We start from the raw sequence: 24,444 nt of genomic DNA, 5'->3' as shown, positions 1-24,444 counted from the left end.
TAGGGATGAGGGATTTCTATTTCTATATGCTGCCACCAGCCTTTGACATCTCGTTTCTTTCTCTGACCACAGGGAGACCTTCTTAGGTTTAAGCTGAAATATTTACTTACAGAACAATGAAAAAAGTGGATAAAAATTCCAAAAGAATACCTGAGATTCAAGATAATTTAAAATGTGTATATCCAATAAAGACTGGATAATACTCAAATTTTCCTAGTTGATCTGATTGAATTCTTATTACCCTGGCCCAATCCACGGCCATAATTTTTCTCCCAGTCCCCACAGCTAAAACTTTGTCATCCAGCTTCATTCCAGCTTCCACCCTGAGAATGCCCATGTTTTATTTATTTTTAAAATGTTTTATTTATATATGTCAAGTTTTGTTTATGAAAACAATTTTACAATGTAGGTGGTCTTCCCTCCTCTCATCTCCCCTGGAAAAAGACTGTCACATCTATTGACCATCCTCTCTGCCTCAGTGTCAGACAGTAGATCAATAAGATTGGTCAGTTAGTAAACATTTATTGAGTGTCTACTGTGTGCCAGGCACTGGGGATGCAAAGAAAGACAAAGGGCAGTCCCTGCTCTCAAAAATTTCAGTCTAATAATAGAGAAAATAGGCAAATGACTAAGTAGAAATAAGCTATATACAGAATCTTCTCTCTCTTTACTTGAATTCAAAGCTAATCCATAGTCTGGACCTATCCAGGTTAGTAAGTCTTTCCAAAAAGGTTCTTACTAATCATTAACCAGCTAATTAATTTCCTTATCTACTTAGCTGTGGGAAAAACAAGAAAGTATGAACAGGTAAGGAAAGTGCTCCTATTGCCTCAAAAATATAATACACCATTACTCTGAAAGTACACAGAAATGAACCCTGGAATTCCATCCCAAAGAGGAACTGTGAAGCCAAGATTAGAAGGATCATCAGTGCCACTGATGAAGTCACCGAGGAATGGGAGAAGGTGAAAGAAGGAAGGGATAAATCCTATCAGAGGAAAGCTAAATTTCCTCTGAAGTAACTGGGATGGGCCTTGGATGAAAAAATGAAGAGGGAAGAAGCAAAGATTTCAGTTTCAAATATGGGAAGACTCTAAAAAAACAAAAACAAAACAAAAAAGGGGCAGCTAGGTGGCACAGTGAATAGAGCACCAATCCTGGAGTCAGGAGGACCTGAGTTTAAATTCAGCCTCCGACACTTAACATTTACTAGCTGGGTGACCTTGGGCAAGTCACTTAATCCCAATTGCCCTGACTTCCCCCCTCCAAAAAAGCAAAAACAAACAAACAAACAAAACCCTTCCAAATATGGGAAGACTCTGTGGTGCCATTGAAAGAACATCAAGAGGAGGGAAGCAAATGAGTCCAAGTCAACAAGCATTTATTAAGCACCTATTACATGCCAAGCACTGGGCTAAGGACTGGGCACACTGAGTTTGACGTATTGGTAACAAATTCAGGGAGAGATGTATGGGATGACCTCCTTGTCTCCTCACTGAAATCCTTCCCTTCCAGATCTATCTTTGTCTCCTTATATAAATATTTCTTGAGAGCCTCAGTAAGCAGTGCTCCCTCTCTCCCCAAATTACTTTGGATTTACTTTTCTATGTACCTGTCAGATCCCTACAGGGATATGGAAGCTCCTCAGGCCGAGGAGTGTTTTGTGGTTGTTTTTTCGGCCCCAGCTCCTGGGACCATCCCTAGTGTTTTAAAGGTAGCAGGTGCTATGCGGAGAGGCAGCATGCTTTCTGTCTTACCCTCATCCACTAGTATGGTACCTGGTACATATTAGGTGCTTAATAATTAATATTAATAGCTTGCATTTATATAGCACTTACAGGTTTACAAAGCAGTTTACATGTTATCTCATTTGATTTTTACAATAACTCCAAAAAGTAGGTGCTATTATTATCCCCCTTTTACAGGTGAGGAAACTGAGGCTGAGAGATTAAGTGACCTCAGGGTTATAAAGCTAGCATCTGATGTAGGATTGGAATTCAAGTCTTTCTAACAGCAAGTCTAGCACTCTATATTCTGTGCCACCTAGCTGACTGACTGATACTAGAAAGAGTTCTGGATTTGGTTTCAAGAGTAACTAGATTTACATCCAGCTCTAACCCTTCCTAACAGAATGACCTTGATTAAGTTACTAAACTTTTCTGGGCCTCCATTCCCTCATCTGTAAAAGGAGCTTGAAAAAAGTTGACCTGAGAGATCTTTCAGTTTTAAATGTTTGTGAATTGAATTTTCAGAGGAACATTGAAGATAAACATCTAGAATTTGGAAAAGGGTCAGGAAATAGGCATAAAGATGGGGAATAAATCTGGGCAGAGGTTGCATCTGTGGGAATAGATGACATTGCCAGGTGAGAGTCAAGAGAAAAAGGGGGTCAAGGAAAAATCTTGGGGAATACTTATATTGAGGAGGTGAAAATGGAAACTGAGGTCCAATGAGGGAAAATGACTTGCTTATGGCCAAGGAACTTTGGGATTGGATGGAAAGTCATGATAAAGACCAAAAAAAGTCGTGTAGGAGTAAGGCACTAGAAGAGTTGAAAAATATGGAGACTGTGGTTACATGTATTTCCTATGGTGAGGGACAGTGTGTCTACTGTAAAGTGACCAAGGGTAATAAAGGTAGATTGGAGAGAGAGATCTTGGGGATCGAGATGGGAGGTTGTGCAATCTGAACAGAAATGAACAGTAAGACCAAGGTAAAAAAGAATCATCAATATAATAATAATCAATATAAATATTTGAGTTCCTAAAGCCAATGGCAAGGCAGGGGATACAAGGAGAGTTAGCGAACTTAGGAATGAGAAAGTTTAGCTGAGGTACTAAAGTGGCCTCTGAAGCAAAGAGCTGTTGTACTGTGTAGTTGTACTGTGCAGCTAAAGATTTTCAGGAAGATGGTCTCATGTGACCAACTCCAAAAATGTAGAAAGATCATGTGGTAATGACTCCCTTCCCTTAGAAATGACCTAGAAAAAAAAGCTTTGAAGATCTGTCTCTTAAAAAAAAAAACTCTAGTAAAAGTAAAGGCTTTTGGTATTTTCTCAGAAAGAAGTCTATAACTACAGATCTAAACCTTGCTACAATCACAGGAAGGGTAGTAAGGAGTAACTAGCAAAACAAAGGTAAGTTGCTGTATCTATCCCAGTGCTGAATATCAACAAGAAATCTATACCAAGAACACAGGATCACAGACCTAGAGATGGAACTTTGGAAGCCAACTAGTTCAGTCCCTTCACTTTAGAAACGAAGGGGCAGCTAGGTGATACAGTGAATACAGCACCAGCCCTGGAGTCAGGAGGACCCGAGTTCATATCTGGCTTCAGACACTTGACACTTACTAGTCGTGTGACCTTGGGCAAGTCACTTAACCCCAATTGCCTTGCTTTTGCCCCTCCAAAAAATGAAAAAGAAATGAGGAAACTAGATTCAGAAGTCTTTCCTTTTTTCTTATCCTAAATCAAAGGTTCTTAACTTTTTGTGTCATAAACCCCTTTGGTACATCCTATGGATGCCTTCTCAAAATAAATTTTTTTAATTCATAAATGAAAGAAATGATAAATTTCAGCTAATAGAGATAATTATTTTTTCCCATACAAGTTTAGAGACATCTTGAAATCTATCTGCTGACCCCCTTCAGTGCCCATGAACCCTAGCTTAAGACCCTTTGTTCTAAATGGATTTTTTTTTTCAAGGGTGTGAGGGGCATACCTTTTCTTAATGTAGGAAATGCACTGCTCATTGTGGCTGAGAAATACTATGTGAGAAGATTGACCAGAAGTCAAGTTTCTCTACCCAATTCACCCCATTCTCTGATGATAAATAAGCTTAATTTGGCTGTGACCATCTCATTTATTTTTAGAACCTTTTCTTTGGCATTGATTTCCTGATCCCCTGTGGGGCAATAGGCAAATTCCATGAGAAGCCTTTCCCACACATATCAAACATGCCAAAAACATTTATCAAAAAACTAATTTTTACATAGCACTGAGCTAAAGAGAGCAACACGATACGAGTCAATAGGAAAGTGGCCACGCCTTGAAGCAGTTTGCAGTCATCTATGGGGTGAAGTCAAATGGCTTTGTCAGTACTTTGCCAGTTCTTCCCATGCTTGTTGATTGATTCATTGACAAGGCTATTATCTGATGTAAAATCTATGATACTGAAAAAGGAGGAAGCTATGATTAAAGGCTTTTCTACATTCAATGAATTTGGAATTTTTTGGAAGAAGTAGGGCTTCTCTCTAGGATGACTCTTGGGATGCAGAATTGTTTTCTTCTGCTGAAGGCTTTTATACATTCATTACATTCATAAGGTTTCTCTGCAGGATGAATCTTCTGATGTTGAAATGAAGTGTGAGTGTACACTAAAGGCTTTCCCACATTTCACTGCACTCACAGGGTTTCTTACCATTATATACTCTTTGATGAAAAAATAAGATTAGAACTCTAAGGGCTTTTAGATATTTATTACCTGTACATGGTTTCTCTCCAGCACGAATTCTTTGATGTTGTATAAGGTGTGTTTTCTAGTTAAAAACTTTATTACATTCATAGGATTTCACTCCAGTATGACTTCCCCTGCTCTCTGGCTGAAGGCTACTTCTAATACTAATTACATTCCTAAGGTTTCTGTCCAGTGTTAATTCTTTGATGTTAAATAAGGTTAAATAAACTTTAAGTTTTTCCCACATTTGTCACATTCTCATGTGAACTCTATGATGTTTAATAAGTCTGAATGATCACTGAAGGTTTTTCCACATACATTGCATTAACAGGATCTCTCTCCACTACATGTTTTCTGATGTTTAATAAGGACTGACATTTGGCTGAAAGTTTTCCCATGTTCCATACACTCATAACATTATTCTCCAGTGTGAACTCTTTGGAGTTGAATAAGGATTTAGTGCTCACTAAAGGATTTGCCACATATATTACATTCATGGGATTTTTTCTCTTGTATGAATTCTTTGATGTTGAATAAGGTTAGAACTCTGGGTAAAGCCTTTCCCACATTTGTTACACTCATAAGGCTTTTCTCCTGTGTGAATTCTATGATGTTTAATAAGGCATGAACGATTACTGAAGGTTTTATCACATTCACTGCACTCATAGGGTCTCTCTCCAGTGTGAATTCTATGATGCTGAGTAAGGGATGAGCGTGCACTGAATGCTTTCCCACATTCATTGCAATGATAAGGTTTCTCTCCAGTATGGATTCGTTGATGATAAATAAGGCATGTACTCTGACTGAAAGCTTTCCCACATTCATTGCATTCATATGGTTTTTCTCCACTATGTATTCTCTGATGTTTAATAAGGGTTGACATCTGGCTGAAAGTTTTCCCACATTCCTTACACTCATAGGGTTTTTCTCCAGTGTGAACTCTTCGGTGTTGAATAAGGACTGGTCGGTCAGTGAAGGCTTTCCCACATATATTGCACTCATGGGGCTTTTCTCCTGTGTGAATTCTTTGATGGCAGATAAGGCGTGAGACCTGATTAAAGGCTTTTCCACATTTATTACATCCATACGGTTTCTCTCCATTATGAACTCTCTGATGTTGAATAAGGGAGGAACTTGTATTAAAAGTTTTCCCACATTCATTACAGGTAAAGGGCTTCTTCAGATTACATGTTCTTTGATAATGAATAAAACTGAATCTTTGATCAGAAGTTTTCCCACATTCACTACATTTATATGGCTTCTCTCCATTATGAATACTCTGATGTAGGATAAGATGTGCACTCTGTTTAAAGGTTTTCCCACTTTCCTCATGTTCATCAGATTTCCTTCTTTGATTGTTTCTCTGACCCCCAATAAGATTAGAAATCTGATTGAAATCTTTCCTGCATTCACTTTGTTTACAGGGTTTTTCTTCAGCATGAATCATATGATGTTGAATGGGATTGGAGTTGTGATCAGAGGTTTTCCTACAATCACTACATTCAAAGGATTTCTCTCCAATAGAAATTATTTGATCCTCATTAAGTACTGAACTGTGACTGAAGCCTTTCTCAGATTCATTATGTTCATAAGTAATTTTGGATATGTTGGTACTTCCATGGTTGCTAAGCTGTGAATTCCATTTAAAGCACTGGCTACATGTATCGTGTTGATAGGATTTCTCTCCTGCAGGAACTCTCTGATTTGAACTTAAGCTGAAGTTTCTCCCAAATTCAGTATATTCATGACTTTTCTTCCCAGTAGGGGCTCTCACTGCCACTGGCTTGAAACCATTCTCCAGGGAAAAAGAATTCTTTAGATTTTTCACGGTGATATTTTCCAGTTGTCTCACTAAACTTCCTACACATCCATCAAGTTTACTAAATTCAGAGCCTTGGGAAACATCCTGGGCAAATCTTTCTGACACCATCCACGGTGATCCCACCTCTTCAGGAATTTCTTCCTTTGGATTTGACTCCTTATTGTCATTTCTATTATCATAATCTGAAAAAATAAGTACAAAATATAAAGTTTCACCTGATCTTTATTCTGACAGAAAGGAAGTTGCTAGAATGCAATGGATCCATCCCAAAGAAAATTAGCTTTGAACCACCAAGGTGATAGTAGGTTTCACTGAATATGCCAGCCCAGAGAGTGAATAGGTATTCATACACACAGGTGAGAGTGGTGAAGCATTTCAAAATTATGGTAGACACCCCATGCAATCTGCATGATACATCATATAAATAGATACATACTGAATAGATAGAAGTAACCTTAGAGGTAAAGACACTAGTAGCTAAAGGGAACTAGGAAAGGCCTCCTGTAGAATGTGGCCCTGGACTTGGATCTGGAAGGAAGTCATAGATTCTAAGAGTTGAAAGTGAGAAGGGAAATCATTCCAGTCACAGGGCATAGTCAGTGATAAGACACAGAAATAGGAGATGGTGTGTTGCATATAAAGAAGAACAAGGGGATTAGTATGGTTAGACTATAGAGCAGGGGTCAGCAAACTATGGCCCAAGGGCCAAATCTGACCTACCACTTGTTTTTGTCTGGCCTGTGAACCGCCAATCTTGCCACAGAATATAGAGAGGAACAGTATATAGAAACAGAGAAAGGGGCCATGTTGTTAGGAGCTTTAAACACCCAGAAGGAGAATTTAAATTTCATCCTAAAGGTAATAGAGCGCCACTAGAGATTAAACTGTGAGGACAGGGGGATAACATGATCAGACCTCTTTCTGGAGGTTAGAGTGGGAAAAGATGAGGCAGGGAGGCTGGATGGATGTTGAAATAGTTCAAGATAGAGGAAATGAACTGGGGTGGTAGATGTGTGAATACAGAAAAGAAGACAAATGAGAGAGATGTTGTGGGGAAAGAAATTATGAGATTTGGCAACTGACTGGATATGGGGGGTGGGGGGGAATGATGCCAGGGTTGTGAAGCTGAGTTACTGGAAGAATTGGGATATAATTAACAGTAATTGGGAAGTACAGAAGAGGTGTAGATTTTGGGGGAAAGATAATGAGTTCTGTTTTAGACATGCATCTAAGATGTCTATGGGACATGTAATCTGAAATGTCTAATAAATAATTGATGATATAAGACTATAGTTTAGGAGAGAGACAAAAGTTGAATAAATAGATCTGGCTGTCATCTGCATAGAGATGATGACTAAATCCATGGGAGCTGATAGGATAAGAGAATATAAAAGAGGGCCTCAGACAGCACTTCAGGAGAATGACTCCCAGTTGGTGGGTATGATATGGATGAAATCCTACAAAAGAGACTGAAAGATAGACAGGTAAAAAGAGAACCAAGAGAAAGCAGAGTCGTGAAAATCCAGAGAGAAAGCATCCAGGAAGACAAAGTAGTCAGCAGGGTCAAGTACTGTAGAAAGATCAAGAACACTAAGGACTGAGCAAAGAAGGCCATTTGATCTGGCAATTAAGGAAGCACTAGTAACTCTGACAAGAGCTGCTTCAGTTGAATGATAAGACCAGAAGCCAGTTTGCAGAGAGTTTAGAAAAGAGTGAGAAGAGACATAAAGGCATCAAATAAGCATAAACAACTTTTTCAGGGAATTTATTTGTAAAGCAAAGGAGTTTCGGGGAAGACAGAGAGTAAAGATAGTAGGACTGAGTTAGGATTTTTAGAGAATATGTGTTCAATTCCCAAGTGAGTTTATATTCTAACCCAGCGTTGCCTTTGGCAGCCATCTCTCTCTGCTAAGTTAGATGTTTCATCACTAAGGAGATTACTGGGTTCTTGAGGGTCCTTTCTGTGGTAATTGGCCAGATAAGATAATATTTGTAAAGTGTTTACAACAATGTCTGGCACTGAGTAGGTATTTAATAAATTCTTGTTCCCTTTTCCCTTCCCAATTACTTTATATTAATTAATCTTCTGAATAAAAATGTTGTAGTTCATATCAATACAATTTCTGTTCCCCATTTCCCATAGAGATTTCATATTTAAATAGTTTAGAGTTAAGTTGTTCAGCAACTCCAGTCTTATTCTGATGAACTGCTGTGTCATGGGCATGACTCTGGGTTCCTGAAGGCTATGAAAGCTGAACGTAAACTCCAGAAGCCTTTACCATGATAGAAATTCTAGAATGGCTAGCGCTAGCAACAGACCAAGGCTATTTTCCAAGGTTCAATTTCATTAGTCATGAAGAAGCCCATTGGTTACCAGCTAATGAATTTTTCTGGCCACAGCAACTCATGAAACAAAGAAAAATGTGAAATGTAGAGCTCTTTCTGCAGTGATGCTGGCATGACCAGGAAAAAGAATGTTAAGAAGCACACAGCTTGACTGCTGGTTCTCTAAATATGACATTCTTGGCCAGTGGCCAACTAGTGGGCATATCTTTAGAGAGGTGAATCACATTAGTTTTGACATTCTTGCTATAAATGAAACCAAAAGAAAAAAGGAAGTTGCCGCAATGGGAGGATGGCTCACAGATATTCCTTGGAGAAGCTAATAAAGGAGCTGGCAGAGCACGTTTTATCATGATGCTAAAAGCAATAAAAAACAATATTTCATAGATCATCATATATAATAGTACTAAACACAAGTATTTGCAAAAAGGCCACCATGAAAATAATTGCAACTTATGTACCAACATTAGTTATTGAGAATGAAGTAAATTGAGAAATTCTATAAAAAAAATTTATTATGACTTTCCAAATTAAGCCAGTATACATTCTGCTATAGGACAGCATGCTTTGGGAAGAAGGAATAAGGAAAGCTAGAAGATTTCACAGAAATCTCATGCTTTATAGCAAGAACGCTTACTTTTTTTTTTTTGCTTTTTGGAGGGCAATTGGGGTTAAGTGACTTGCACAAAGTCATACAGCTAGTAAATGTGTCACGTGTCTGAGGTCGGATTTGAACTCGGGTCCTCCTGACTCCAGGGTTGGTGCTCTATTCACTGTGCCACCTAGCCACCCCAAGAACACTTACCTTGAGGAAAAAAAAATCATTAGGTGCTGGGCATAGCAAGCACCATATTAGCAGACAGGAGAAGATGTGAATTGTAAAGAAGATTGAATGTCTCCCTAAGAGGCTGTCTATGTCAGGAAGACATCAGCAAAGCTAAGATCAGAATTAATAAAAATCAAGAAGCCTGAGAAAAAGACATGGCATACAATTAAAGCAAATTCACCCTGAACTATTTAAACAAGTAATAGCAGCCTTTAAAGCCTACATAAATTTAGTGATTATTAAATTCTGAAGATCACTAGGATTTAACAGAAGCCAGGTACGGTTAATTAGTAATGGGAAAGAATCCATCCAAGGAAAAAAAACTTTTTTAAATTGGGAAGGCAGCCCAAGCAAGGAGAATGGAGAAGCTGTAGAATATGGCAGGCCATGGGTAAACAAGACATGAATGGAGTAAAAGAATTCAAGGAACATTTTGCAAAGGACTCAAACTCATAACAAGTCCTTTAAATCCATCATCATAAGACAAAAAGACAAAGACTATACATACAGCCACCTGGTGGTCATAATGCAATACACATGATCAGGGATGAAAAGAGGGCAGAGGAATGAAAACATGTATTTACTTTGGTATTTTGTGGGGGAGACACCAGAGAAATTCCTACTCACAAACGTTTGGAATAGACAGTTCAGGGTTCTAAACTCAAACAATAGTAAATACAAATGCACAGAATGTTCCAGATCTAATGTGGACAGAACGAGATCACTCAATATAATCAGATGTCAGGAAATAGGAAGTTTTGAAGGCAGATCTATTGCATCAGTGGCCAAAATATGTGATCTGGGGGCGGCCAGGTAGCACAGCAAGTAGGAGCACTGGTCGCAGAGTCAGGATAACCTAGGGATGACCTGGGATCGAATCCGGGCTCAGACACTTAGCACCACACCCAGAAATAACTGGCCATGTAACCTTGAGCTAGTTACTTAACCCCAATTGCTTAAAAAAAAAAATGTGATCTGTCTGGAAAAATTACTACTATATGCAAGACCAGTGAACTGCTAGCACTTTGGTCCATCCAGAATGGAATCTGGGGAATTACAAACCAGTGAATCTTATTTCTGTATCAGGCAAGTAGAAGCATCTATAGTGAAAAGTAAGATCACTGAAAATTTATTAACATAACGCCTATTGGGATAAGAGCCACACATTTGGGGGAAGAAGAATTCAAGTCTAATGAAGCTCTGAGAACTCTTTTATAAGGTGTATTATTGGGTTGATAAACTAATTGGGTCTGTGATAAAGAACTCCACATTTACCACATATATTCCAAATTCAGGTGTTAGTTAGTAATAGTAATATTCAATTTAGTCAAATGGGGAATTCTACCCAGATAGCTACATCCTTTTATGCCTAGGTCTACCACCCAGAGTTTACTAAACTGATTAACCAACATTACCATAAGAAGGATTTAAAGTGAGAAAAAATCCAAAAGAAGCTATTAGGCAAATTTAGAATGTCATAGGAGCGTGTACTTAACATGCTGATGATAACAATCAATAGAACTAAGACCTTCCACAACTTGATCCTAGAGACCACTATAAGGGCCTACATCCTGGGCTGGATAAACAATGAGTCTGGTTACATGTGGCACAGATGGGTTTGTTTTTTTTTTTTTTGCTTTGGTTTGGTTTTTTTGCATCAATCAAGATCAAGTGACTTGCTCAGGGTCACACAGCTCGTGTCTCAGGCCAGATTTGTACTCAGGTCCCCCTGATTCCATGGCCGGTGCTCTATACATAGTGCCCCCTACCTGCCCCTGGCACAGATGTTTTCAAATCCTTTGTGCAGCTTCTGTTACAGCATCCCACACAATCAACTCCTGTCTTCATATAGACACTGGCAGATGACAAATTAATCAGAGCTGCCAGAATGATCTTGTTGGTGTCTATTTGGTTGCTTGTTGTGAGATCTTGGAGGATGAAGACTGTCTTCTACCTCCTTCTGTATCCCCACTGCTTCGGACAGTACCTGGCACATTGCTAATGGTTAATACATGCTTCTTGACTCCTAAACTAAACTTTATGCAATTAACTATTAAAACATAGTTTTAGCTAATTGCTCCCATTGCTACAGAGGGGAAAGTACAGAGGGGATGTCCTGATGCATTTTACTATCAAAACTAGACTCCTCAACCTAGTCTTTAATGCTTGGTTACTGATTTGTGTTTGGTTACTTCCACCTTGTACACTCCAATTAAATCAATCTCTTTCCCCCACCCCAACCTTCCTTCTCCCTATTTCTAAGCCATTCCTCTTCCTTATTCTTTCCAACTAAAATAATCCTTCCTCCTCTGCTGTCAATCCATGTCCCATGATTCCTACAATGAAAAATCCAATTGTTGCCTCCTCTGATAAGCCTGCCCTGATTAGCCCTGCATCTCCTTGGCATTTACATGTACTGCTGGTGTCTTATTCTGCCATCGCTCCATATTGTGCCAATAACTGTTTCCTGATTGTTTCATTTTTTTCTGTTTCCATTTACCCAAACCTAAGAATGAACTCTCCCAAGGCCAGGACTATGCCTTTTATTTCCTTTGTTTCTAAAACCACATAGTACACCAAGGAACATAGAATAGGAGCTTTGCAAATTAGTGCGAGATCTGCAACCAGGAAGACCCACCTTCCAGAATTCAAATCTGGCCTCAGACTCTCACTAGCTGTGTGACTCTAGGCAAGTCACTTAAACCTGTTTGTCTCAGTTTCCTCATCTGTAAAATGATGACACAATACTAATGACAATAATGATGACACAAGACTAAAGGAAGGAAAGATTCTCCATTTCCCAACTCACCTGAGTAGCTCTCTCTCAAGGTCTCTCTCCTGGCAGTTCCTTGCATGTCCAGGACCCATGACTCTTCTTGCTCCAGCCAGAAGATCACATCAGGTTTGGACATGGGAAATCCTGCTTGTGAGAAAGGAAATAGGGCCTGGTGGTTTGTCCTGGGTTAAAAGGCCAAGCTCAGGCCCAGCCCTTGGATCTATAAGCACCAGGTGGGAGGAGGAAAGAACTGTCCAGAGAGACTTCAACAGGAAGGCCTAGAAAGGACTATTCACCCTCTGGAAGAATTCCAGGACTGTGTTACCCATAGGATGAGGGAGGTCAAGGAAACAGGGAGGTCAAGGTGACCTGGCCCCTGAAAACTATGAGCTCACATCTCCAACTTATGAGAAGTTGGAAGAGGAAACTCTCACCTCTGGGTTATGTCCAAATTGGATCTTGGTGACAGTTCTGGGCCAAAGACAGTGAGGCTAGGTCTCCTAGAAGGAATTCAGAGGATGGGAAACGTGCAGGTTCATGGAGAAGTCAAGGAAGTAACCTATTTCTAGCTCTGTCTAGAACAGTCTATGGTCAAAGAACAGAAAGGAGAAAGGAGACCCTTTCTGTGCAATATAAGATCAAGAATCCTTCATCCCTGAATACAAAGCCCTAAGTCACCCAAATCCTTCAGACCCCATAGTTATTATAAAGCAGACAGCTAAGAAATTCAGGCCTGAGTCCCAGGGAAAGGCCTTACCTAGTGAGGTCATGTTCTCATAATTCTCCAGCATCACATCTCTGTAGAGACACCTCTGAGCAAGGTCCAGACATTCCCACTCCTCCTGGGTGAGGTACACAGCCACGTCCTCAAACACCACTGACTCCTGAAACAACACGTTCCAAGGAAAAGTAACCATCCTTTGCCCTGGGGTCAGAGGTAGAAGTGGCGGCCTTGCAGACCTCTGCTTGGAGCTCTCTAATGAAGGGTAACTAACCCCCTCTTCTACTTTGGGATAGCACTCATTTTTAGATTGTTCTCCCTTAGTAGTATTTATCCTGTTCAAAAAATAACTCATATTTCACCAAAGGGAATTAAGGCTAAGACAGAAAGTCCTACAAAGGGATGGAGAATAGGATAAAGAAGAAGCTAGACAAAATGGAGTTTAGATTGCAAAAACTTGGAGGAATTACCCCAAAGACTATCGCCCCCAAACTCAGAGGATTCAAATCTCCATTATCCTCATCAGGGCTGACAAGAGGGTTGTGGGAAAGTTCCATAGAACAGCACACAAAAGTTTCCAGCAATTTCTTTGTCCAGGAAGTTAGCTAGACTTCAGGAGTTCCTTCCAAAACAGGGAAGAGCCTTTTACAAGTTCCTGAAAGCAAACAAAAGTTCAGATTTATCCATGAATACTTCTGGAAAAAATTCTGTGTGTTTCCATGAAACTATAGACTTGGCAAACAAAAATGTGCCAGACAGCCTAAGGAAGAAGAGTTGAGACTGCGCTCAGAACGTAAAGGTCACCGAGCTCCTTTATTCACTTCTCTTCCGAAAGACTCGGCAGCCAGTCAGAGAGGCTCAGACTGCCTTGAAAGCACCAGAGCTCACAGGTAGATTTTCAGAGAGCAAGGATTCAGGGGGAGCCCAGAATTTCAAAATGGATGAGGAGAAACAGGCCCGACAGGCCATAGGGAGAGCAGTATTTTGAAAGGGGGCTGAGAGAGAAACAAATATTCAAATGGAAAGTGGATGAGGCTTGTGAGAAGCTAATGTATTTTAAGTCTAAAGCTAATCTAAATATAAAGCTGACCAGTTCTAATGCTAATAAAGTTAAATGAACTCAGGGAGGACCAGGTGCCCACAAAGTCAACTTCTATCTTACCGTTATCTTCCATTGTTCCATCTCTCTCTATGCCTCACCTCTACTAAACCTATTCTTTATCATCAGTAAGACCTCTGGTCTGTCTACTCTCAAACAGATTCTTGGGCCACTAGCCCTGCTTTGATTTTACTTTCCTCCCTTTCCAATCCTGACTCTATAGTTAGCCAACTATCCTGAATTAGAGTTAGTCAACTCTACATCATTCTCTGCTCTCAAATCCCTCACCCCTTGTCCATCTTTTTGCCCAGACTCAACCCGGATTATTCCCACAACCAACCACCTCTACTCACATTTGTGGGCTGTTGAAACAACTTGGAGGATGTCACGTAACTGGGATGACTGGGTACATTTTAAATTCACTGGCCCTTCACTGTGGCAAGGACAGGGTTTTTTTTAATCTCTAACAGATTCTTTATCTCACTCTTCATAAAAGATATTTGAAACCTTCTCTTCCCTCCTCAAACCTCCTATACCTTCCTCTCTCCTCTTCCCCTTCCCTCACCTAAAAATCTGATCTCTAACTTTACTGAGGAAACTGAGGCCATTAGACTGGAGCTCCTTCTTCTCCCATTCTCCTTTCAAAATCCCATAACATTAGCTCCACTTTTTTTTTGGAGGGCAATTGGGTTTAAGTGACTTGCCCAAGGTCACATGGCTAGTTTTTGTGTTAAGTGTCTGAGACCGAATTTGAATTCAGGTCCTCCTGACTCTAGGGCTGGTGCTCTATTCACTGTGCCACCTAGCTGCCCCCATTAACTCCACTCTTGACTCTTTTCCCCTAACATCTGACAATAAGGTAGCCCTTCTCCTTGCCAAAACCAACCTCTCTATATATGTTATTTTCCTTATACTCTCCATTTTTTTCAGCAAATTGCAATCTCTCTCTCTCTCTCTCTCTCTCTCTCATCTTCAATCTCTCCCTGTTTACTGGTACCTTCCCTACTGTTTTCAACTATACCCAAGTCTCCCCTATCCTTAAAAAAAACCTTCACTACACTCTCTCCCATTACCTCAAGCCTGTGTGCATTCTCCCTTTATAAGCCAAACTCCTAGAAAAAGCTGTCTACACTTGCTTCCTATACTTCCCTTCTATCACTCACTGCTGCATCAACCCTGTGGAATCTGTCCTCAAACCTTATCCCCCAAATGAAACCACTCTTTCCAAAGTTACCAATGAATCTCTTAATTCCCCAAAATGATGTTCTTTTCTCCTCATTCTCCTTGATCTATTGCCCATATTGATGCTATTGGGTATTCTCTATTCTCTGGGTTTTTGTGACATTCCTCTCCGCTGTCAAACAGCTCTTTCTCTGGTTGCTCTGCTGGCTCACCATCCATGACACTCCTTCAACCTGAGTATTCCCCCAGGCTCTGTTCTAGGCCCTTTTCTCTTCTCTTTCTCTCTCTCTTCTTTGCTTTTGCAACCTCATCAGCTCCAATGGGTTTGACTACCATCTCTATGAAGATGACTCCCAGATCTATAAATCCATCACTGGTATCTCCCTTGAGCTTCAGTACTATTTCACTAATCGCCTACTAGATGTTTCAAATTTGATGTCTCGAGAATATCTCAAATTCAAAATGTCCACCACAAAACTAATTATTTTCCCCTAATACCTGCCATCTTCCAAATGTCTCTATTTTTGTCAAAGGCACCACCATCCATCCTTCTTGGCTCCCAGATTTGTAACCTTAACATAATCCTTGATTCTTCATTCTCCCTCATCCCATATATCTATCAGTTGCCAAGTCTTGCCATTTCTTTCTCCACAACATCTTTCACTTCCCACCTAGTCTCTCTACTCGTACTCCTGCCACCGTAGCTCAGGCTCTTATCACCTCTTGCTTAGATTATTGTTAACAGTCTCCTAATTAATCTTCTTGTCTCAAGTCTCTCCCCTCTCCAGTCCATCTTACACATTGCTACCAAACTGAGAGTCACTCTTGCACCTAATCAAATCTAGTGGTTTCTCATTCCCTGTGGGATAAAATATAAACTTCTCTATCTCCTTTTCAAATCCTTTCACAATCTGGACCCAAACTCTCTCTCCAGCCTCACTGGACATTATTATTTTCCCTCCCGCACTCTGCAATCCAGCCAAACTGGTCCCACCTACAACACCACATCTCTTGCCTCTGGGCAGAGTCATCCCCAACACCAGGAAAGTAATTGTTCTCTCTTCCCCTCGACTTCCCAAAATCTCTCTCTTACTTCAAGATTCAGTTCATATATTACCTTCTACATGAAGGCTTTCCTGTTCTCTACAACTACCTGGTAGGGATTGCAAAGGGATCCCTTTCCTGATCCCCACTATATATCTGTCAAATTGGAAAAAGTAGTATATAGAGATAACAGCAGTTCTTTAGCAGGCAAGGGAAAAAGTAGCTAGTTTCACCCTCCAACTGAATTAAGCTTCCATTTACATGGACCCAGGTGTGACCCAAGGCATGATGGGAATTGAAATGAATTTTCATAAAAATTCAAAAAGTAAACTGAATTCAAAAAGAGGTGGTAGAGACAGAACTAAAAGAGTTCAAAAGTCATATTTAAGAGCTTCTGGCTGGATACTGTAAGCCTGACTTACAAAGGTGTTGAAATAACCCCCTCATTCAAGAAACTAAAGTAGCTAACAAACCGTTCCCCTACAATTCAATGGAGAGCTAACAGACAGCAGCTGTACAGATCGGCTGTCATTTACTTCCATGGAATCACAGAATTTTAGAGTGGGAAAGAACCTCAACAATAACATATAAGACCAATGCTTGGGGAATGGCTGAATTAATTGTGTAATTGAGTAATTAATCAATACAATGGAGTATTATTGTACTATATGAAATGACCAGAGCATACTTCCAAACCTAAAATGGGGGGAGGGGTCAAAAACATCTGGGAACCCCCCCCCCATCTTGAGCACAATCACTCAGAAAACCACAGGACCTAAGCCTACAAACTCTCTAATACTGCACAGATGTGTTTGGGGAGAGGAAGCACAGCCTATCAGGGAACTGTCCAAATGGGAACCCTCTTCCCCACACTCGGACAATCTCTTGATGCATGGGAATTGGGTTTTTAGATCTCTGTCTAAAGGGGAAAAAAGGTTACCAGACAGAGAAGCTCACAGAGAAGAAATACGATCTGAGGCCACACTAAAGCTAGGGCCCCAAAAGGATCTCTGAAAGGAAAGCTCACCTGGAGCTCAGATGGTAGGAGTTTGGTTTCCATCTCCTTGTCTCTTGGGCTTCCCTTAGTAGGACAGGTAAAACCCTGAAGAACACAGAACTGAAGGAGGAAAATACAGCTGTGAGTGAAACTAGCCATGTTTTCAGAACTACACCCTGGGACTCCCCCGTTACCACTGTCATGGGTTCATTTATTTAAAATTTACTTTATTTTCAATTTGTAGAACACAACAAATCATTCCATAACACAATACAACAATAAAGAGGATCACAATGACTCCTCAGACTAAGAGCATAATTGTGAGCATGACCAGGGTGGTAGAAGTGTCAGAGGAGAAAAGTGGGGACATAGGAGAGATGTTAGAAAAATAGAATGCCTTCTACATCATACCCAACAAGTCTTTATCCAGCCTTTACCTGTCAACACCCATGAACGGAAGAATGAAGGAAATCCAACGCCTCTCAAAGCATCGAATTCCCACTTTAAGACAGATCGAATTGTCTAGAAGTTTTTCCTGAAACCGAGGCTAAATCTGCCTCTTTGCAATTTCCACTCATCCATCCTAATCCTTCTTTCTGGGGCCAAACAGAACAAATATTGTTCCTCTTCCACATAAGAATCCTTGGGATCTATATGAAGAAGGTTAACATATCCCCACTGAGTCTTCTCTTTTCCAGCCTAAACATTCTCTGAATTAAACATGATATATTCCAGATGCGGTCTGATGAACAGAGTGCCAGGGAATGACCATTGCTTTACACTAAAGCCTTACAGGCTGGCATCGAGCTATTAATGAAATCTGACCATTCAGTCACCTTGAAATTCATACTGTTGTCAACCTCATCTCTTTCCCATCTTTTCCCCAAGAACAATTTGTAATGAATTGTGGTATGGGAGGCCTCGTGGCACTTGTGGAAAGAGCACTGGACCGTGGTACTTGTGGAAAGAGCACTGGACCTGGCAACAACCTCTCAGGGCAGAAGATCTAGGCTCAAATCTTCCCCCAACTCCCCACTTATTACCTGTGTGACCTGAGGCAGGTCACCGGACCTTGGTGGATTTTCCTTTCCTTATCTATAAAATAAGGAGGTTGGACCAGATGGCCTCTGAGGTCTGAGGGAATTATGGAGATTAGCACAGCAAGTGGTTAATTGTGGGAATTAAGTGAACCACACTGACTTCATCTTGTGATTCAATTCTGGAGCTTGCTTAGTTTCTATTCAGTTATGAGTGTAGTCCAAATTCTGTCTTATAAGGAAACTTTATTCAATTGTGGGGATTGGGAGAAAACTTCACTGTTTTGTTTGAACCTGGATCTTTATGGCTGGGAAACTGAACCATCTCTCCCTGTAGCGCTTAGAGACCCTTAACCAAGGTTACGAAGACCAGAAACCCAATCAAAGACTGATGCAAGGAGCTTTCTCACAATTATACAGGTCTAGTACTTTTCTTTTTTTTTTTTAAGTTTTAATGATTTTTTTTTTACTTTTTTACATTGGTTACTTCCTATCAAACCCTCGTAACAAAGGGAAAGTTAAGCAAAACCAGCCTCATCTGAAGGCATATTGGGCATTCAGGACCTCTCAATCAAGAGTCTATGCATTATTTGTTCTCTGGGGGGGCCAATGTTAGCCACTGCAATTCATCTGAGTTCAGCTGCCCGCAAGTGTTGTTTTTATTTGCATACTTGTGTTCTTTGTGTATAATTTTCTCCTGATTCAGTTAATCACAAAAGTCTCTTCCGGAATTCCTCATCCTCACAGCCCATGAAAATTCTACCATATCCATAGGTATATCTAGTTGAGTGTGGAGAGACTTGAGGCAAGGAGACTAGCAAGCAGGTTATAATAATCCAGGTGAGGTAATGAGGGCTCTCTGCTCCTCATCTCAACCATCTGGCTTCCTTGGCTTCCTTCAAGTCTCAACTAAAAGCCTGCCTTGCCCAGTTTTCTTAATCTCAGCACCTTCTCTTTGACATCTCCAGTTCATCTCCTATAGTATTTGTACATGGTTATTTGTACTTTCTCCTCCATTCAGCTGTGAGCTCCCTAACCAGCAGGGTCTCTTTTCCTTTCTACTATTCTCAGCACTTAATAAAATGATCAATGATTTAACTCTTTCTCTCCAGGCTAAAGTTTGGTCTAAGTAGATGCTGAGGTCTCTTCCAACTCTGAAATTCTATGACCTGTGATCTAGATGCTCCAGGGACCTGGGCTGTACTGCTTACCACACATTTTATTAGTGACTTTGATAAAGGCCTAACAGGCATCAGTTATCTATCAAATTTCCAAAGGACACAGTCACCTACTTTTTTTGGAGTCCTTAGGCTCTCCACTCAGTGGAGTTAAATTGTAGTTGGAGCCTTTTTTTTCATTAAATTTTGGGGTTTTTTATTATTAACTTAACATTTAAAAAAAAAGTGAATGTTTCAATATATAAAGAAAAAGGAAGTCTGTATAAAAAAATTGTGAGATTTCATATGTATTTGTTTTCTTAATACCTATTACATTGAACACTGTAGTAATAAGTCTATCTACCTGATTGGATCACCTTCTGAACTTGCTTCATTATCAGTGATCATCACCTGGGGCAGTTAGGTGGCAAAGCCGATAGAGCAGAGATAGCCAGGCGCCAGGAGTCAGGAAGACTCATCTTCCTGAGTTTTAATCTGGCCTCAAACACTTACTACCTGTGTGACACTGGGTAAGTCATTTAACCTTGTTTGCCTCAGTTTGCCCATCTGTAAAATGAGCTGGAGTTCAGTATCATTGCCAAGAAAACCTCAAAAGGAGTCACCAAGAGGAACACGGAACTCATCAACTCCTCCAGTTCCTCCCCTTACTCCTTACCCCGATTATCATTTAGTCCACCTCGAAGCAGCTCATTTACTGAAAAACAAAGGGTTTTCTTGCGACGAGGAGGTGCCGACTCTTTGAGTCAAATCACAGCTCTGAGATCTTCCAACTGTCTCCGATTGGCTGATGGGAAATTCATCTCTCACCACATCCAGCTGCTGCTGCAGCTGGCTACGAGCCAGGGAAAAAACAGCCCCGGATTGCACCGCAGCAAAGAAGACGACACTCACTGACCGGAGCTGCCTCTTGGAAGCATTAGCATCTCCAAGGCTCATCTCCGGCGCTTCCTCCTATTGGAAGCTTGTCCTGCTACCGACAGTTATGTGCCCTCTCACTCTCCAAATTATACTGCATTTATTTCACTGTGTAAATGTTGCATCTCCAGAACCCCCAACTAGTCAGTTGTAAAGTCTCGCCAACTACCTCCATAAGGGTTCTTACATACTATCTGTTCCTTTCTCTCCACTTAAAATGACTATAACCCAAGTTCATGGCTTCATCACCTCTTGCCTGGATTATTAGACCTCCCCCCTCTCCTCAAGCATCCTCTACGATGCTGGCAAACTGATATTTCTAAAGCACAAGTTTGAGCATATTACTCCTCTCTTGCTCAAAAACCTTCAGTTGCTCCCTATTACCTCTAGGATGATATTATTATTATTGTTAATAATGATGATGACGATGACAGCCGCTGGCATTTATATACCGGACTCACCCTTAGCTCCGGGGCGCGGGATCGCCTGGCCGAATAAGACTGCCCTCACAAAAGGAGGGAGCCAGCCTCGGACGGAAGTGTTGCCGTACTCCAGCTCCCCCCGGAAGTTGCTCCAACCAAGTCCGAAGCTTCACTCCCGGCCGCTCTAGGCTACGAGGAGAACTCAGTGGCTTCTGGGTTTTGGAAGCCCGATAGCCCTTCGGCCGCATCCTTTCATAAGCTTTGCTCAACTTCCCTACCTGCAGCTAGTCCCGCTACTGACCAACCTTCATTGTGTATTAATTTGATGTGGGTTCAGTCAATATGCATTTATTATGCTCCTCCTACTCAGCGCAGCCTACCTTACAAAAGCGGGGTGATTCATACCCTCAAGGTGCTTATATTCTAATTGTATAGACAAACAAATATATGGAAACTTAGGAGCAGGGGGGAGGGAGACACATTTGGTTTTCCTCTATATTCCCACAATGAGTGGTATACAGTATGCCCTTAATAAATGCTTGTGGCTTATGAGCTTAATAAAGGCTTGTTGATTGTGGGCTTAATAAATTTTTGTGGATCGAGCAGCAGCTCAGCTTGGTTTCAATTCTAATGCTTATCCCTCAGATAAGTAGATCACCAGAAATCTCCGGCGCATGGACCCGATTTCTGATACTCACCTTCTCAGCGCCTTTAGGTGCCTCCCCCTTCAGATTGGAGGTGTGGAGGGTGGATCAGAAAACTCCTCCCAAAGCCTGCCTGAAACACTACGCCTCTGCTGCCTTCTCTATTACAGTACAGGGCAACACGAATCTGCCGATACTTCAGGCTCACCTCCTAGAATTTAATCTCCTCTCACCACCTAGCCCCTTCTCCTCCATACCTCATCTGTAGCCTAGGCGGGTCGATTTCACCTTTGCAGCGTCTAATACTGCCCCCCCTCATCCCCGTCTTTCCTTTGACGCTGCAACCACTCTCTTCACACCTGCTCTATCACAAAAGTCTGCTTGCCTTAAGTCTCTCCCCACTCCAATCCAGTCTCCATTTAGCTGTGATTTTCCTAAAGCTCAGATCTGACCAAATCACTCACTGCTCAATAAACTCGAGGGAGGCTCCCTATCACCTCCAGGATTAAATATGCAATGCTCTGTTTGGCACTCAAAGCCCTTCACAACCCAGCCTCCTTCTCCAACACATACAATAGTGATATTGGCTTCCTAGCTATTCCATGAATGAGACTCTCAATCTCTCGGCTCTGGATATTTTCTCTGGCTGAACCCCATGTCTGGAATACCCCGCTCCAATTGACCTCCCTGACTTCAAGTTCCAACTAAAATCCTACCTCCCACAGGAAGCCTTTCCCAACCCCTCTTAATTCCAGTGCCTTCTCATTGTTAATTATTTCCTATTCATCCTATATATAACTTGTTAATAGATATTTGTTGCATGTTGTCTCCCCCATTAGAATATAATCTCCTTGAAGGCAATGACTGTCTTTTGCCTTTTCTTCTACGGTATGCCCTGTAGGAGCTAAATAAATGTTTATTGGCTGACTGAGGGCTCAGAACTTTTCCGGTAATTTTTCATTTCGATCAGCAGCTCAGCTTGGTTTCAACCCCACAGAACATCATGCCCTAGCTCTTGCCTTCCTGTTCTTTCCCCACCCATATCCACCCCAAAATACACATGCTATTTTTCAGATTCCTTTTGTACATTCTCTTACCTCCATTAGATTTTAAGCTCCTTAAGGGCAGGGATTGTCTTTTTCATATTTGTATACAGCACTTAGCACAGTGCCTGGACCCCTAGGAGGGTTTAATAAATGTTTATTGAATTGATTTTCCAACCCCTGGAGGAGGATTGGTGCCTCACCACTGAGACAGCAAATCCTCCAACAGACCTAGACCCCATGTGCACCTGGGTCCCTAGGGATGAGCAGCACTTCTCTGAGGAGAGGCCTGGCTCTGTTTGGGAAACTGGTAGGTTGAGTACAGGCCAGAACCGATCCCTGAGTTGGAGCCTTGGGAGCGACAGATACCGTGTCCCAGGAAATGCCTACAGTTCAAGACTGCTGGGAATCCTGCAAGCCTAGCTCTCCAGAACTTTACCTAGATCCTGATTCTCCGGGACTGCTCCAAAGAAAGCTGGAACGTGAACTGGACGGGACACACAGATATTCAAGCCCCAGATGTCACTGGACGCCAAGGCTGGCGTCATTATCTAGGTAGGTGCTAAGAACTCTGGACCTCTCTTCACCCAGCCCCACCCCTCAGTCTCAGTTCCAGTCCCAGCCCCCGTCCGATCTCCCCACCTCCTCCTAACCACAGCCCCACCTCTACCAGTTTCAGTCACCTGAGTCCTCTCCCCAGCGCCAGCCCTCCGTCCCAGGCCCAGCCTCAGTCCCAGCCCCACACTTCAGTCCCAGCCCCACCCCTCAGTCCCAGCCCCACCCCTCAGCCCCAGCCCCACCCCTCAGCCCCAGACCCAGCCTCAGTCCCAGGTCCAGCCTCAGGCCCAGCCCCACCCCTCAGCCCTAGCCCCACCCCTCAATCCCAGGCCCAATCCTGTTGCCCGCCCCCGCCCCAGCTCCGCCTCGTCCTAGTCCCAGCCGCCCCTCCAGTCCCAGCCCTTTGTAGGTAAACCCTCCCTTGGCACACCAGGTCCCTTATGATCCGGTCTCTGCCCACGCCTCCCTTTGGGGGCTCTTTCCCTCTCGGAGTTTCGGTGACTTTAAGTGTTTATTGAGCTTTACATTGGCGGTGACTTGAAAGTGGCCACGGGAAGGGGAGCGGCGCTCTCGTTCTTTCTGGCCGTGGGGCTAAGGCTTCCTCTTTCACTTGGTCTCCAGGTGGTTAGAGTTTCCCTTCTGGAATGTGGCTCTGCAGGCAGATTTTTAGACTCCTCTGGCATTTAATCTGGCTCCAACCTATCTTCCCAGCCTGACTACCCATTACTCCTCTCACTCTTCCGATTTCCAGCCATATTGGCCTCCTTGCTGTTCCCCAAAGACATTCTGTCTCCTCCCCCGCAGTGTCCTCGGTCCCTGGGAATGTCGTCCTCCCCCTGCCTCCTCCTTGGGAAATCCTCGATCCCTGGAGGGCTCGGCTTGAGTGTCACCTTCCTCTTAGTGATCCCCTCATCCTCGGAAATGATTTTGTATTGATTTGGGTTCATGTTGTTCCCCACAAAAGAACCTAATTTCCTTAAGGACAGGAACTAAGCTTTTGTTTTGTATCCTCAGAAACCAGCACAGTACCCGGCAGGTAATAAAGGATTGCTGAATTTAATTGAACTTCAGGTTTAGGTCTTTCTACAAAGCGCTACCTCTGATGCCCCATTGTGGTAGCATTTGATCTTGGATAACTAAAGGTTAGATGGTTCAGTGCATAGAGCAGCTGGGCCTGGAGTGAGGAAGATAAATCTTCCAGACTTCAAATCTGGCCTCACACACTAACTAGCTGTGTAACCTTGGGCAAGTCACTTAACCTCTATTTGCCTTAATCCACTGGAGAAGGAAATGGCAAACCACTCCATCATCTTTGCCAAGAAAACTCCATAGAAGGTCATGAAGAGTCAAACCCAACTCAAGAAGAACAGATCAAAGGCT

At 41.9% G+C, this 24,444-nt stretch overlaps 1 protein-coding gene across 1 annotated transcript; it reads right to left on the bottom strand.

Moving 5' to 3' along the window:
* Positions 1 to 1,315: 1,315 nt before the first annotated feature.
* On the bottom strand, positions 1,316 to 23,108 carry LOC138167872 (zinc finger protein 34-like). The gene is made up of 7 exons (XM_069096848.1): positions 22,946 to 23,108; positions 20,859 to 21,008; positions 17,298 to 17,387; positions 13,416 to 13,600; positions 12,982 to 13,108; positions 12,258 to 12,368; positions 1,316 to 6,461 (listed from the first exon to the last, which is right to left on the bottom strand). Exons 4-7 carry the CDS (start codon positions 13,500 to 13,502, stop codon positions 4,951 to 4,953), a joined length of 1,836 nt encoding a protein of 611 aa, XP_068952949.1. The 5' UTR covers positions 13,503 to 13,600; positions 17,298 to 17,387; positions 20,859 to 21,008; positions 22,946 to 23,108; the 3' UTR covers positions 1,316 to 4,950.
* Positions 23,109 to 24,444: the final 1,336 nt, after the last annotated feature.

This window comes from Petaurus breviceps, unplaced genomic scaffold (genome assembly GCF_028583685.1).
Source record: "Petaurus breviceps papuanus isolate PSGF00001 unplaced genomic scaffold, PetGlider_PUasm1.0 318, whole genome shotgun sequence".
Lineage (NCBI taxonomy): Eukaryota > Metazoa > Chordata > Mammalia > Diprotodontia > Petauridae > Petaurus > Petaurus breviceps.
This window is presented reverse-complemented; position numbering and strand designations above follow the sequence as displayed.

Coding starts and splice junctions, on each gene's coding strand:
- LOC138167872 (XM_069096848.1), bottom strand. CDS start 13,502: ATGGAACTTTCCCACAACCCTCTTGTCAGCCCTGATGAGGATAATGGA. Junction 12,369..12,981: donor TGAGAACATGACCTCACTAG/GTAAGGCCTTTC, acceptor TCTCACAAGCAG/GATTTCCCATGTCCAAACCT. Junction 6,462..12,257: donor CTTGAGAGAGAGCTACTCAG/GTGAGTTGGGAA, acceptor TTATTTTTTCAG/ATTATGATAATAGAAATGAC.